The sequence below is a fragment of the Puma concolor genome, chromosome C1, assembly GCF_028749965.1.
Source record: "Puma concolor isolate L17-30 chromosome C1, mPumCon1.1.hap2, whole genome shotgun sequence".
Taxonomy (NCBI): Eukaryota; Metazoa; Chordata; class Mammalia; order Carnivora; family Felidae; genus Puma; species Puma concolor.
Window position 1 is genome coordinate 129913870 of NC_141674.1, and position 15963 is coordinate 129929832.

The 15963-nt window shown below is 37.8% G+C and overlaps 1 protein-coding gene across 5 annotated transcripts in view; it reads left to right on the forward strand.

The window, feature by feature from the left end:
* THSD7B (thrombospondin type 1 domain containing 7B) overlaps positions 1–15963 on the forward strand; it is a 1494436-nt gene that overhangs the window by 1467252 nt on the left and 11221 nt on the right. For all 5 annotated transcript variants that reach the window (XM_086718478.1, XM_086718480.1, XM_086718479.1 and 2 more), the window contains 6 exons: positions 3299–3444; positions 8529–8688; positions 9708–9881; positions 9982–10077; positions 12743–12825; positions 14870–15062. In XM_086718478.1, coding sequence (XP_086574604.1) covers positions 3299–3444; positions 8529–8688; positions 9708–9881; positions 9982–10077; positions 12743–12825; positions 14870–15062 — 852 coding nt within the window. The remainder of the gene's footprint in view (positions 1–3298; positions 3445–8528; positions 8689–9707; positions 9882–9981; positions 10078–12742; positions 12826–14869; positions 15063–15963) is intronic.

The following is a 15963-nucleotide window of genomic DNA, read 5'->3' on the forward strand; positions in this document are numbered from 1 at the left end:
CCCCCCACATGAAAATTCACTATCACCAAAACCATTTCTTCAAGAGTTTCATTTTAGGGTTCATTTTGGAACAAACAGTGTTGACAAATGTTGCTTAATTGAATATTCCATCCATTCTGATGTTTGGAATCCCAGGCAAGTTTAGACTACCACCACTGGAGATGGCAGGCCTCCTTGTTGATACCATCTGTATTCCATGTAGCTAAATTTAATACTTACAACTTCAGGATGTGTGAAAGAGTGCCTAATTTGAGGGGCAATTTCTCTGATTATTTAATTTATACAACCCAAATCCCTGACTTAAAAAAGAAACTTAATGAAAGATAGCAAGTACCCACAGAAACCTTTTACACACTCATGCTTTCATTAGCAATATTTTTTCTCATTGAACTTTAATACTCGCCATTTAAACATGACAGTATACTTCAAAATGTAGGATTATTATATGCTCTTTGATTCTAAAATGTTCTTGGTAGTAACTAGCACTGTTTGAAAATATTATTTTTCCATTAGGATAACAAAAGGCAGAGAAATCATACGGCTGTGCTTACAATGAATGGTTTTAAGACTTGATTATTTCAGAAAGTAATAGTATCATTTTTTTTTCTGTTGAATACTTTAGGTCCCCCCGCACACACACATACCTCTATGCCCAGCAAAAGGTATATCACTTTAATAGAAATAAATGAAACGGTTCTAAAGTAATGGCCATCTGCATGTCATCAATTCAAGAACAAATTTGAAATTATTTGGTTAAAATGAAATAGAGCCTCTTTAGCTGTGATAAAGGCAACACTGCATTGTTATTATTCTTACAACGATTTATAGAACAGAATGGAATTATAATGACATTTAGGGTAGTAGGCATTTACGTCAAGAGAATACACATAAAGATTATTATAAAACTGAAGAGTATTTAAGCAAGAATTAATGTAAAATACCAAATGTATTCACCAAGTAGAGACAACATTTCATACAAATGATGTCCAAATGGTATTACTTGATTTGAGTGATGCTGGGTAGAACATCATTTCAAAAATGCATTCTCCATAGGAACTCAGCACCCAAGAAGAATGGGTAGATTCTGTTATTCACCAAGCACAGGTTATTGTTGACTCAAGGTTTACTGTCATCCAAAGTTCATTTTATCTTTTGCATAAAAGGCAGTGGTAAGTAGTTCTCCTTGCTCTCTCAACTCAGGGCTAATACAGTAACCTCTGGAGCAAAACTTCCTGGGTTTGAATCCTGTTCTGCAGCTTACTAGTTTTTTGACCTTAGACATCTGACTGAAACTCTACCTCATTTTCCTTATCCACAATATGGGAAATAATAGAATTTTCCTTGAGGGTTGTTATGATTCTTCACTATGTAAGTATTTAGAATAGTGCCTTGTATATGGTACCTGGTCAACAATTGTGTTGACATATCATCACACATTTTCAGATACCACATAGATAATTTATGAAAATATGAATTGTACAAATATTCAGTTAGTACTTAATGTGTATGAAATACCATGTTAAGGACAGAAGCCGAAGCCTGAAGGCATAGAGAATACAGTGATTAGAACTTCCTAGTTTTCTTCAAAAGGTCTTCTCAGAGCAAATTGGTTTACTACAAAATCAATAATATTCTGGTGGCCAGTAAGAGGTCTAGTCCACTGAAAGGTGAGTCACTCTTACTTGTCTCCAAACTTGAGGGCATCTGAGAATTATTCCTACCCAGGGCTTTCAAGTGAATTCTGTGTTGAAGTCATCACTTGCTTTCCATTTTTATTATTATTATTATTATTATTATTATTATTATTATTATTATTTTAGAAAGGGAGGGGTGGAGGAGGAGAGAGAGAAAATCTTAAGCAGCTTAGCATGAAGCCCGAAGCTGGATGGCTCTCAGGACCTGAGCTGAAGTCACAGTCAGATGCTCTATGGACTGAGCTACCCAGGCACCCCCTAGTTTTCCCTTTTTCTTAACCTATAATTCTAGAATCTTTGGCATTGACTAAAAGACCCCATTTAAATAGCCTTAATAGCATTGGCTCAACCTATTCTTCTTCTGGTTCCCCCTGTTCCAGCCACTTTGGCTTTCTGTCAGTTCTTCAGACAGGTTTTGCTACTTTGCATCTCATGACTTCTTCACATGCCCTTTCTTCAGCATGAGACACTTTCTGTATATCCTGTCTGGCTGACTCCTTCAGATTTCTACTTAAAGGTCAGCTGCTCATGGAAATGTTCTCTGATTCCTTCCCAGACTGGCATATATCCCCATAACATGCTCTCAGAGAACCCTGGGTTTTGTTGTTGTTGTTGTTGTTGTTTGTTTTTTATCACAAATACAATTACACAGTTAACTTTATAACAACAGTGGAAGGACATCATAGTCACAGATAACTATCCACATAATAGTACCTCATCAACAAAGAAGAATAAGGACAGGAGTGAGTCCGGGAAAGAGCAAGAGAAAAACACAGACATTTACATTCTGTCCACTCTTCCCCTTCAACAGACTTATGACCTGATGCCCATAAGTGGCCTTAAAATGACATGGGAGCCCTGCTCTTTCTTGGCTGTTCCCATTAACCAATTTTATTTTTTTATGAAATGAAATACCAGTATTTGAACATATTTTTCAAACATCATGCCTCCTTGACACAAGCCAACAACTTAATCTTGTACTCAGTTAAAAAAGAATTTGGCTCTAAACTGTAGGAAAATTATCCATGTTGAATTAATTGAGAGATACTCTGGAGATCTTGGGGTGGCACCTTCCTAAGGAATTTTCTAAGGTAATTTGGGTTGTGTGCAAATTTTTACCCTACCTGCTAATTTAGAACCTAACAAGAAAGATGCAACCCTATTTTTAATATTTCTAATCTTGGCCTAAAGTACAAGGTCTAAAAGGGCAAAAGCTACATCAATTTCATCACTGTATCCCTGGCACAGTGATACATAGGATGCCTGGATCATACTGGAGCTTAATAAATATTTGTTGAATTAATTAACATTCCACCAATGTTTATAGGATCAGTCTATTTTGGCAACAATATAGTTTGGAGTTAGAAAAACTAAAGAAGTAGAAGGCAGACAGAACTACAGAACCTTAATCATTATGCAGACTTTATAGACCCTGCATGCCCATAGGAACCTAAATTAAAATAGCAGAAAAACCGAGAGCCAGACATGACAAAGTTCAGTATATTTTAATGAAGACTTATGTATGGAAGGCAACATTCTGTCTTTTAATTTCCTTTCTAAGCCAGCCTGTAAACAAAAAGCTAACACCTTCCTTATCCTTTTAGGTCGAATGAGCCGGACTCGATTTATCATTATGCCAACTCAAGGAGAAGGACGGCCATGCCCCACAGAGCTTACCCAGCAGAAAACCTGCCCAGTGACGCCCTGCTACAGCTGGGTCCTTGGCAACTGGGCTGCATGCAAATTGGAGGTAGGTCATGTAATGATACTTAAAGAAATCTTCTTAGTATGCCTAAAGCATCTGTCTGGTCAACCTGTGTGCTGATGGAATAAATTTCACAGCACCAGGGGCCTGTACAATGTACTTTTATGCAATAGAGCACATGCAAAAATACAACCAAATGACTTAACCTCATGCCAAGTGTTGTCGCTAGGAAAATAGCCATTCATTAGTCACTGATTCTAAAAGGGTCATGGGGCTTTCATTCTCTTAGACATTCTCAAAAACACCATGTTATCTTCTTGGCTTATTGAAAATATCAAAGTATTATTTAATTAGGCAAAAGCCTGATGCTATGGCACAGCTTGCTGTGGACTGTATTTCTTAAAGATGTACTTTTAGGCTTAGACAAAATCTTGCATATGGGCAGAAAATCAAAAGTGTATGAAAGTTATATTTTAACATTATTACACGAACCAAGGTTACTACACTTTCCTCAATGATTACTTTTTTATTGACCTGAAATATAAATGCCTAGCAACATCATCATATATCACATACCCAGAGCTTTTGCTGGATCAGCAAAGATCTCCTACTGCATTTTCTCTCTGGTTTCTAATGTAAGAAAAAGCACATTGATTTTTTTATTCTCTTATTTTACTAGTTTTTCCTTCAGTTCATATTCCAAAGCACATTTTAATTAGGTAACACTAATTGTGATTAAGCATTAAGAAATCTTCCAAGTATTCTCATAGAGATGTTTAGTGTTCCTGTCAGGATGACATTGTCATGCAGCATTACTATCTTGCAGAAGTTAAATGCCCATGTATTTTAATAAGTCCCAGAGGAACAAAATTGTGTGGTACATTTGTTCAGTCTCCTTTTTACAGAAAATAAGATAATCATGCTCATTAATTCAATAGTAACCTAACATTACTGAATCTGAATACTTTGCCTACCAGTCTAAAATCTTCTTTCCTAAATCTTAAGCAAATTTTAAATGCTGCTTGGAATCACAATAAAAAATGGGAGGAGTAGTTTTCCTTATAATTGTAATAACTGTTGACAGAGTAGAGAAAATAAACTCAAAGAATTCAGGAACCCATTGCAGGGCAATAGAGAAAAAAGTTAGGGGGGAGAGAAAGAAGGGTATAAGACTGAGAAAAACCCCATGCTCTAAGTCTTGCCAGGCATGCAACTACTACTCTACCTTAACTCTTCTTTTTGTACCTTCCTTTTGATCTCCTCAGGTATAAAGAGCTTTTTTTTTAATATGCAAGTCTGCCAACTTGTCCCATGGGGATATTATGGGGGAAATGCCAAATGTACTGTTTCATTTTGCTCTCACATAACTGAGTTCTTGCCAGAACCACAGGAGCAAGAGTGGCGAGTTGTGAACATTTTCTGTAGAATTGCCAGTGAGGGTTGGGGATTGTAGCATCCTTTGGAGATACCCAGGCTTGGAGACCCTGGAGACCCTAGTAGCAGCAGTATCCAGAAATTTTAGAGATGCTTCCATTTTCTAGACAAGGTTATTCTTGTTCACTGACACTTCCAGTCAGGAGGAAATGCTGCAGTTTAACTTAATTCAGGCAAAGCTCTCAAAAAACAAGTCTAGGTAGTGAATTGTTCTGGGGTGGGCACCTTACTGGAACAGGGCCAGTCAGCTTTCTTCCCTAAGAATTTGGAATAGTATTGGAACTGTTCAAAGATTGTGTATCCGGGTACTCTTGCTGCATTTTCCTGCCCTGTAGATAAAATAAGTAACTCTGAAGCAAACGCGAACAAAGAAGGTGCCACACAAAAAGAGGAGGCAAAAAAGAAAGGGAATCATGATGATATGAGTTGAATTTTGCCTGAGTTCAAGCTGCATTTCTGCTTTTTCTGAAGCCTGTGAACTCTTTGTGAGACAGATAATTCAGTATCTCTTTAGCGGGTTGCCTTTTCTTAAATGTATATGTAAACAGAGTTTGGAATTACTGATTAAAATACATGTGGGCCTCTGCACACAAAGGCAGATCACGTCTCTCACAGCTGCACTTCTCCTTGTCCTGGCTACCCTTACCTGCCAAATAACAGGTTGGGCGCTCATTCACTGAGGGTGGTGGTGATGTCCAAGTGGCTGACTGCCGTCCAATGGATCAAACCATCAGAGAAGCTACAACAGGGCACAGTGGATGTAGCAAAATGCCACTAACATAGAAAGAGATTAGCAAAAGGAAGTGTTTATCCTTAGGCTTCGCTTTTATTTTATTTTTTAGTGTTGTCTAGCTCTTTCTATCCAAATTCCTCAGTTGATAACATGTATCCACACATATGTTCATGAATCTGTTGTATGGGCTCAGACTCCCAGAGTCTAACAGGCTTAATGTTGGCCAAGGTTCTGCCAGTTCCTAACTCTGCCATTTCTGCCAAATCTGTAAAATCTCCAAGTCTGTTTTTCTTACCTCTATCAGGAGAGTAGAAATAGTACCTGTTTTTTTCTGGGAGCTTTTGGTAGGAATTAGAGAGTTTATATACAGTGCATACCTTGGTACCTGACATAAATTAAGAGCTCAATAAATTGTAGTTGCTATTATAATTTTGATTAAGACTATGATTATGATTATTATCACCATCTGCCTCTCCACATCTGGAGAGTATACAAAACATCCATCAATGATGCAGACAGTGGAGAGTCAGCGAGAGAATCCTCACTTGTTGATATTCTTGCTCAAAGAAGCCTGGGTCTACTTTCAGTCCCTTAGTGTGGAAAGCTTCATGAATGACAGTGAGTGAATGCTTGCCTTATGAATGAAATTATCATTCTAATGCTGATTTCTCTTCATCTTACGGCTGCTGTTGTCAAAGATATAGGAGATTAAGGTTGAATATGGGTACATACTAGGAACACATTCTTGTTTGTCTTGGTTTTTAAAGGGATCCCTGATGTAGACTTGTTTCCTGTCACTTCTTCACACTCCCATCTCCTGGAATGTCAAACAAAACTCTAATCAACTGCATCTTCTGTTACCTGAGGTTTCAGAAGGCAAATTTCATACACTGCCAAGTCTTCAGAATCTTCTTTCCAAGTACTCTATAGCAAAACATACAGCTTAGACAATTCTGCAATGGATCCATCATCCAGAATGATAACTTATAAAAGAGAACCCTCTCCCCAAAAAGAAATTCAACTTACACTAGTTATTTTCCACTTTAGAGAGTAAACACTTATTAGAGGATTTGCCTTAAATGAATCTACTGTGTCTGGACTTTGAACCTCTGCTTATCTCCCAAAAATGCACTCAGGTCAAAATTAGGGTGCATTTATTTGAAAGCTTCACAATAGCCACAAAAATTATTATAGCAATTATGAAGTATTGATAAATCAGTTGTATGAATTGCCATCTTAAACAATTGTTAATCCTTGTGAAAAAATCTCTAGAAGCAAAGGGGATACTCCCCAATTTATGTGCCTATTCAGGTTTTTAAGCTTTAAATGACTACAACTTGGACCTCCCCTAAGTTGTACCTTTTCTTTCTTGACAGTATGTCTTTAAATCATAACTTTCTTGTTATGTCAAGAATTTTTCTCAACAGCCACTCTGTAACATCGTGTACCTCTAGCAGTCTGTCCACGACCTGCCCTTGGCATTCAGCAGTTGCTGCCACAGGGCCTTGACCTGATCGGTTCTCAGCTGGCCTTCCAGTCCCCAGACCCCTTCCATGCCCTGGCACGCTGTCATGACTACTTTAGCTGACCACCTCATCCTCCTTTGCTTCTGCCACAAAAGTCCACAAAAGCTCCAAAGCCTAAGAAAGGCCGTTTCTGGCCCCTGCAGGGGGCAGGGCATAAAAAGAACATGAACCCCAGTTTCCCAGTGCAAAGCAGTTTTCACATTGTCACCTAATAACGGGTTAGTGGATTATAGCATGTGGTATCCCTGACTGCAGTAACAGAGGTGCAGAGGTGGGAGCTCTCTCTCTAGCTTTTTCTCTCTCCACCTCTCCCACCACATGAGCAGGAGTCATGAATACTCCAGCTCTTACACTGACTTCTGGATTTTTTGGAAATTGAGCAACACACCTTGGAAGTTTAGGGGAGTTAATACTGCCTGGGATTGCTTCCCTCCCCCATCTTGGATGGTATTGAGGCATGTTACCACATGGCCTATTTGGAAGATATGGGTGACCAAGAAACCAGCTGTGTTTACTTGTGAAGTTGAGGCCAGCTTGGTAACGTACTACCTTTTATTTGCTTTCCCTCTGTTCCTGCTCTAGTTCTTTACTCTCACTCTGCCATCCTAGGATCTCACCTCCTTAGCATAGAAGCTTTGCCTTAGGCTTTGTTTTCTAAGCTATTTATGGAAAAACAGAGCTACTGTCTAGAGTTATCCAAATATCCAGTGGACTTCCTTTTGAAGTATGAGCACTTGACAAAAACTGAGGTGAAAATACTGATGAGTATCTGCCAAAAATGTTATAGTAGGAAACTTTTCATCAGGCAGATGGTTAGGTCAAATAACCACAAAGAGCTTTCTAGTTCTAAGCTTCTGTTTCTGTGAGACATTGCACAAAATTTTTTTCTAATTGCCCAAAAAATCTGAGTGTGACTTGTATTAAATATCTTCAAAGAACATTATTTAACACAGAAGGCATGCTGGGAAAACAACTTCATGTAGCAAGAGAGAAAATCAGTGTTTTATTGAGAACTCCAACCTAATCCATATGAGAAAGTACTGAATTCCCTACAAAAGGAAAACCAGCAAAGTAAAAGAGAAATGTATGCCCTATGGCTGTACATACTCTCTTGGGGAGTGATTATGGATTAGGTTATTTTAATACATACACCTAGACAAATTTTGTATGTTTTTTTTTCTTTTTCAATCCTGGCTGAGTTCCAAAATGAATCATCAGAGTCTGAGTACATACATTCCATGGAATAAATTTGCATTTCTACTTTAGCTTCTCTTTCAGCTCTAGGAGGATTACTTAGTGATACTTTATTGTCAACAATTGAAAGATAACTCCCAAGAGGAGGAAGCTGTGGATTTTCTTGGGCAAGAGGTGGCAGGAGCCAAAAATACTGTGAGATGCTAATTGGGTAGTTGTAACAGCATCCTTTCCTTTCTTAGGGTGGAGACTGTGGTGAAGGAGTCCAGATCCGCAGCTTTTCCTGTGTGGTCCACAATGGTTCAGTCTCTCACTCAGCTGTAAGTGTGGACGAGGCACTGTGTGGAGAAATGCCCTTTCAAGACACCATCCTGAAACAGCCATGTTCTGTGCCTTGCCCAGGTATGTGATTTTAAATGATTGGGAGGGACTTCCCTGGTGATTTTAATTTTTTTTTTTTTTTTTTTTTTTGGAGAACGTCTAATTAAAGTTGAAATTTCATATTAGCCACAATAAAAATGCAATAAAGTTATCACTTTATAATATCCTTACAGCTTCAATGGAGGCAGAGTAGGTAAGGGGCCAAAAAGCACTGGAGTTGGAAATTTAAGAACTAAGTTAAAATCTTTGTCATATCACTGGTGTTTACCAGAGACATAGAGTCTAGTGCTTTGAACCTAAGTTTGCTACATCTAGAAAATGTGTTAATAATGCCTAACCTGACAGCATTGGCCATCACTCAAAACATGCTGACTGGATCTTTGATGACCCCATGAATGGTGGGGTGGTAGGAGCAAGTAATGCTATAGATTCATAAAAGCATTCTAAAAATGTGAAGGTCGTTGTTAGATACATAATATGCATGAGTTGATTTTAATCTTAATAACCAACCTAGCTTGTATGGCATAAGTTTAAGGTGCCTGAATATATACACACATGTAAATACATACATATGCACATATATATACTTACAAATGTGCATATTTAGATTATTATATATTCTTTAGACTCAAAAATACTCCACTTCAGAGACCAAATTGTTACCTTTATATAGTTTCTGTGGATGTCTATTTTATAATGTTAATGCTGCTCCTTGAAAACTGAATTACTATCATCTTTACATCTCCCTTTTAAAAAGTTTATTATCACTAGAAGACACATAGTGTTATCTACATAAAACTGCCACTACTTCATTTCAAATCATAGTAATCTAGTTTTCAGTACTTTCTTGCTAAACTAAACCATAAATTATTATTCTCAGTGTATTCTAAGTGGGAAATTGGTCAAGGTGGAATGTACAGTACCTAGAACCTGCCTGTATCACTGTGCCATCACCACAAATCTCACTGTGAACCCTGTCCATGTTTCCAAGTGCCAGTGTTCATGTTATTTTCCTTGCTCTGTACTGCACAATCATCCAGGAGACTGCCACTTAGCGGAATGGTCAGAGTGGAGCACGTGTGAATTAACCTGCATCAATGGAAGAAGCTTTGAGACAATGGGCCGCCAATCTAGGTCAAGGACATTTATAGTTCAGTCTTTTGAGAACCAAGACAGCTGCCCCCAGCAGGTTCTAGAAACACGCCCTTGTACAGGTACCAAGAGCACTTTTCAGTTCTCAGCCTTGATTGAGCAACACTTGTTCTATTTGTATGTGAGGTGTAATAGAACCGCTGTTATCATATTTACTTGCAGGAGGCAAATGTTATCACTACACATGGAAAGCAAGTCTTTGGAACAATAATGAACGAACTGTATGGTGCCAACGTTCAGATGGCATTAATGTCACAGGTATTCCTGCCTAAGATTTGTGTGGGCACTTCAAAAAGATCTGAGTGTTGGTGTTTGTGAGAAGAATTAGCTTACACATTATAAGCAAGAGAAGACTGGGCAGTTGACCTTAGATGATCTTCATAGCAAATTGTCATGAAACCTTATTTTGTTTTAAATTTTGAGTTGAGGTATAAATACTTGGCATATAATGTTAAATTAACTTTGGGTGTACAACATAGTGACCCAACAATTATATACATTACGAAATGCCCACCATAAGAATATTATGATATTATTGACTACATTCCCTATGCTGCATTTTGCTTCCCCGTGACTTATTTTATAACTAGAAATTTGTACTACTTAATCCTCTTCACCCATTTCACCCAACACTGTCCCCCTCCTTGACCTTTGGCAACTACCAGTTTGTTCTCTGTATTTATAAGTCTGGTTCTTTCTTTATTGTTGTTGTTTGTTCATTTGTTTTTTAGATTTTATATAAAGTGAAATAAGAGGGTATTTGTCTTTTCCTGTCTGGCTTATTTCACTTAGCATAATACCCTCCACGTCTGTCCATGTGGTTGCAAATGACAAGATCTCATTCTTATGGCTGAGTAATAAAACTTTGCATCTTAGAATGCAAACAATTCTATTTGAAGACCAGTAATATATATGACAAGGCACACTATAAAATTTCCTTAAATAGCATGTTCTGAGACAAAGGCTAAAAAAGGGTTTAAAACACTGGTCCGTAAAGTGTTAAATCATGTTATCTTCTCAGTAAAAAGTTTTTGAGGACATCTCTCAACATATCCTATTCTTGCACTGCTATCCTAACATTTTATGAAACACATACAAAAGTTGAAATTAAAAGAGTGGATAAAGATAAAATATATTTGTTAATGGTGCAAAAAACTTTTTGCTCTAGGTTATAGATCTCCGTGTCACGCACTAGAAACTTGGTTTTGGATATTTTGCTAGTCATTATTATTTAATATCTAAATATACACTGAGAAAAGGCTTCCTCATTCATGACAGTGGATATCATTTGAATGTACAAACTATCTCAATTTTGAGTTTTTTTAATGGCTTATCAGAGAAAATTGTCATTGTTTTTACTGCTCCTGTGGCTGACAGAGCTTATTGAACCAGTGAGAGAAGTTCTGTTCTTCTGTAGGAATTGAAGAATCATCACCTCTGCCTTTGTCCTGTTTGCCTATTTTGGCATTGTGTAGTCCCTTTAATCCATTGCTTATACCTACAATAATTTTAAGCTACTTGCCCATTCTGTAAGTTATTGTCGAAACTAAATACACTGTAAATCTACTTAACCAGGAACACAGAAAGTAGCATCCTCTGCAGCATGCTGAGAGTTAACTGGTGAGGGTTACACTATCAAATTCTCTGCACCTAGTATTTGGTGCATGGTGGACAACATAGGGCCCTCCAATGAGCAGCTCAGGTTACAAGTATCAGCTGTTAAGTATTAGAGCTTAATATTTTTTAACTTTAAACATTGTATGAACTCTACAAAGTCTTGAATTTTCTTCCCAATTCCCTAGAGATTTGATATTCCTGGGGTGCAGACACTACTCTTTGGAGATCACTGGTTTAAAGAGTGTAAACAGTCCTCCGACCACTATTGGTAGCAATAGGTCCATGTGGTTATTGCCACTAATGCCCAGATTATCCATTTCACCCATAGGTACTAATTCTGGATTGTAGAATTTTTTTGGTTTTGGGTTTTTTCCCCCCTGTGGGAACAGTAACAGTGGGAATGTAGCCGCATCATTCCCAGGGAAAACATAGATCTGTTTTCTATACCACCTTTGGCTGAAAGCTTTTCGCCAGCTACCCATTCATAAACTATAATTGGGTGACAAGCAAAATCTAGAATCTCTAAATGAAACCAGTATTATATAAATACAATTTAAATACTGCCCTCATAATATGTCAAATTCTTAGCTTAGTACCTTGAATCCAGAAAGGCATGACTAATATGTAAATGATTTTCAGATTGTAGGGACATTATTCCATCCATTTACTCAAAAATATTTAATGAACACCTGTAAGTACTGTGTCATATGTACGACTGCCTCTCCTGGAGCTTATACATTTGCTTTTAAAAATGTGTAAAGCTTCATTTTTATGATCGTGTGTGTGTGTGCGCCAGTTGAGATACATTTAAAACTGTTACCAAAGTGTTTGCTATTGTCGTCCATGAATCCATCAGTGTCATTCTTTTCACATTTGGTTGTTGCCAGTTGGCTTATTGCCTAGTTAGGGTATTCAGGAGCAGGAGAAAAATATACATAGAATGAGTCTTTGAGCAGATCTATTTTCTGCTCCAGAACTTACATTGAAATTTCATCAGTTCTTTTCCTGATCCTGCACGCAGATGTTACCCTCAAGCAGAGCTGTATGATATAGAATGACAATGCCAATGAGCAGGTGTAAAAACTACTGTGACCATCTTGTTAGCAGAGCCTCCCCTCTTGAACAATTCTTCCTGGAGTAATCTATAAAATACGGCTGGACCATATGTCAAGCAAATGGATATAAAAAAAAAAAAAAAAACACTGTTATAGTGTGGCCATTGCCAGAGAGGAAAGAGGAAAAAAAAAAATTAATGTTTACCATAGCAAAGTCCACAAGTGATGGTGGATTTTTTGTTTTTTTGTAGGAGGCTGCTCCCCTCAGGCCCGTCCCGCTGCCATTCGGCAGTGTAATCCAGCCTGCAGGAAACCTTTCTCCTACTGTACCCAGGTGAGTCCGGTGCGGGAGCCTTCTACAGTTAATTGCTGTCTTATGCATATGCTATTGGGTGTTTTCCAGGGGGCTCCAGCCCCAGCAGCAGTTCCGTGTGCTCACGGTACCATCTAGAGGAGTTTGCAGGAATAAATGCAGGTATTAAGGATTTTTCTTTGTAGGGCCATGTCTTATGGAGAACAGTCTTTTTCTGTAACTCTGACTATAGCCAAATCTACCTTTCAGATGTCTAGTTTATATTATCTCTGCTTACCGATAAATGTTCTTCGTGGATTTATTCTTTATTTCTTAAACTTTCATCTAGCCAAACTATTTTGAAGGATATAAATGTTTATATTTGCTAATTATTTAGTAAAAGTTGAATGTTTGCCTATGAAGAATGTATGTGCACCTGCACACTTTTTTTTAAAGCAGAAATCTTTCCCTCTCTTCTTCTCCCATTTACTCCTCAGGAATTAATGCAAAATGTGCAATGTATTCTGTTTTCTGATCAATGGCACTCACAGTGTGCAGTGCATATATAAAGTTATGTCATGTTCCCTAAAGAAATAGTTTTCTTATTATGTGTTCTTTCCCAAAAATGATCTGGTTAAAAATAATTCAAGCACTCAATCCTATTTTATGGATCTTTTACTTTTAAAGTAGGTTAATTCTTTACCACAGAAAAGCAAATACCTACGCTTACAGAGGAGAAAAGGGGTCAGCAACAACTTCATATGCTAATGAGATTTGCAAAATAGAAGTTGTGGCTTTCCACCAACTATCTGGATACCCTCTTTAATAAAACAAATACCTTTCACATTGAACCTTTGGCATATGTGATTGGTTACAACTTTTTACTTAGACTAATTGAGATTACCTCAATTGTCATAACTAGTTCTCTCCATTGAACACCATGTAATATCTTCAAACGAAATGTTGTAATAATTGTCATTATGATAAGAATGCTGCCTGTTCACTAAACAATGGGCAGTGATTAATTCTACCATACTTTTCTGATCTTGGCCTTTTGTACAAGATTGAGGTACCCTCTTTAGTTGGAGTGTCTATTGCTCCTTAAAATCATGTGTTAACAATTGATAACCCAAATATGTCCATCCTTCTGAATCACCCAGACCTGAGTGGCTATGTGAGGCTAGGGGCCTGTTCAAATAATGCCACGTCAACAGTTTCAGGTGAGGAGCTCTAACAGCAAAGTCATACAGATTCATAATTTTATGCTTAACTTGTTCTATTCTCTATCGTCTTTTTATTTGAGGGAAGAGGGAAGAACGATTATTTTCAGTTTCACTCCTAGAGACAGAACAAAATCCTTGTTCGTTATGCCTCATCATAGCCAGCATCTTGGAGAGATTTATTGTATATGAAAATGACCAGAAATTCACAAATATGAAGAACACATTGACATGGTGCCGACTAGGAATATGATGTATTGTGACACTCAGGTTACTACAAGGAAGCATATGGGGCATCTGGTGAAGTCTTTTTTTTTTTTTTTTTCCTCTACTTAGGCTGCTCTCCTTGAGTGCAGAACCAAGCTTCCAAGCAGAAAGGTAGTTCAGACTAGTTAGTGATCAAGGGTACAAGGGACGAGCAGCATTCAGCAGCTGGTGCAGCAACAGACATCAAACAGCACAAAGTACATAATCTGTGTTGCTTTACTTCTCAACATCAAGGGCAGCAGGTTTGAGTGAGTGGGCAGGAATCTGAAAGAGTTGGGGGAAGAGTGGAAGATAATTTGATTAAGTGTGCCTCAAATATCTCTGTGAGAGAGAAAAAAGGATGGAATCAATGCCGTCTGTTGTGATTTCTTATGGGGAGGCGTAAGAATTGTAAACCTGCAGAAAAATCTGATGCTGTATTCAAGGGTTGACTTTGGAATTCAGAAAGATGAACTGTTTGGCTTTTCATCTCTTTGGCAACTCTGTTGCTGAAAAACCCCAAACTGCCATAACATATCATGCACGTATTAAGTGATTCCAACATTTAAATTCTTCTTTTTCATCACTGTGTAACCGTAAAACTATTCTGTATTCCATAGGGTGGCGTCTGTGGCTGTGAAAAGGGCTATACAGAGATAATGAGATCAAATGGTTTCTTGGATTACTGCATGAAAGTACCAGGCTCAGAGGATAAAAAAGCTGATGTGAAAAACCTTGCTGGGAAAAACAGACCCGTGAATTCAAAAATACATGATATTTTTAAAGGATGGTCACTTCAACCCCTTGATCCAGGTACATTGAAGACGTAAGAAATACACATTTTTCACATGGGGGTGGGGTTCATGTTGTTACCACTGCTTATGACAGAAAGAATGGAGGGAAGGAAGAGACTGAAGAGGTGATGTGGTCGAATTCAAGGTTTCTTAACTTTGAGTGCTGTATAAGATGTAGTCCCTTTAAATTTAAATGTTCTCATGGATGGTTTAAGATAAATCTGTTTCAACCCCAGTGTAAAAGATACTGAATTAAGTTCTCAAAATATTAACATTTAAAATTATCTTTCAATTGTAAGTTATCTCTGCAAGAGAGAATGCCTTTTAACTGGAGTTTTCTGTATATAATTCAAATTAAAAGCAAAAGTTGCCATAGATCAAGAATGTGTAGCTACCTTAGGAAATGTCTAGGGACCCTATCTAGTTTAAGTAACACTAGTGGAGTAGTAAAGAGCCTTAATTTCACAGACAGACATACCTTGGCATCATGGCTCAGAATGTACCCGTTTTGTGATTCAGTGTAGTGTCTTTTAATTGATTTTATAAGTGAGTATACAGGTCCATAAGCACCTGCCTTACAGGATTGTTGTTCTACCACCATGCTGGACCTGCAGGGCTTAGGAATTGGTGGTGATTCAGGATAGGAACGAACATTTATTCGACGCTTTCTGTGTACCCTATCATTCTGTGCTGGTTATACGGAGTGAACGATCTCATGAAATTGCAAAAACCTAATGAGATGCTATCATCCCCCGTTTTTGAGATTCGGAGTCTGAAACAATGAAAATGAATTTGACCAAGGTCATACCACCAGTAAGTGATAGTAATATTTGAAAGGCAGGTCAGTAAGGCCTTTCATAGATAGCATTTGTTTTAGCTCCCCACTTATGAAGTATGCAGAAAACAAAAGCATGATTCTT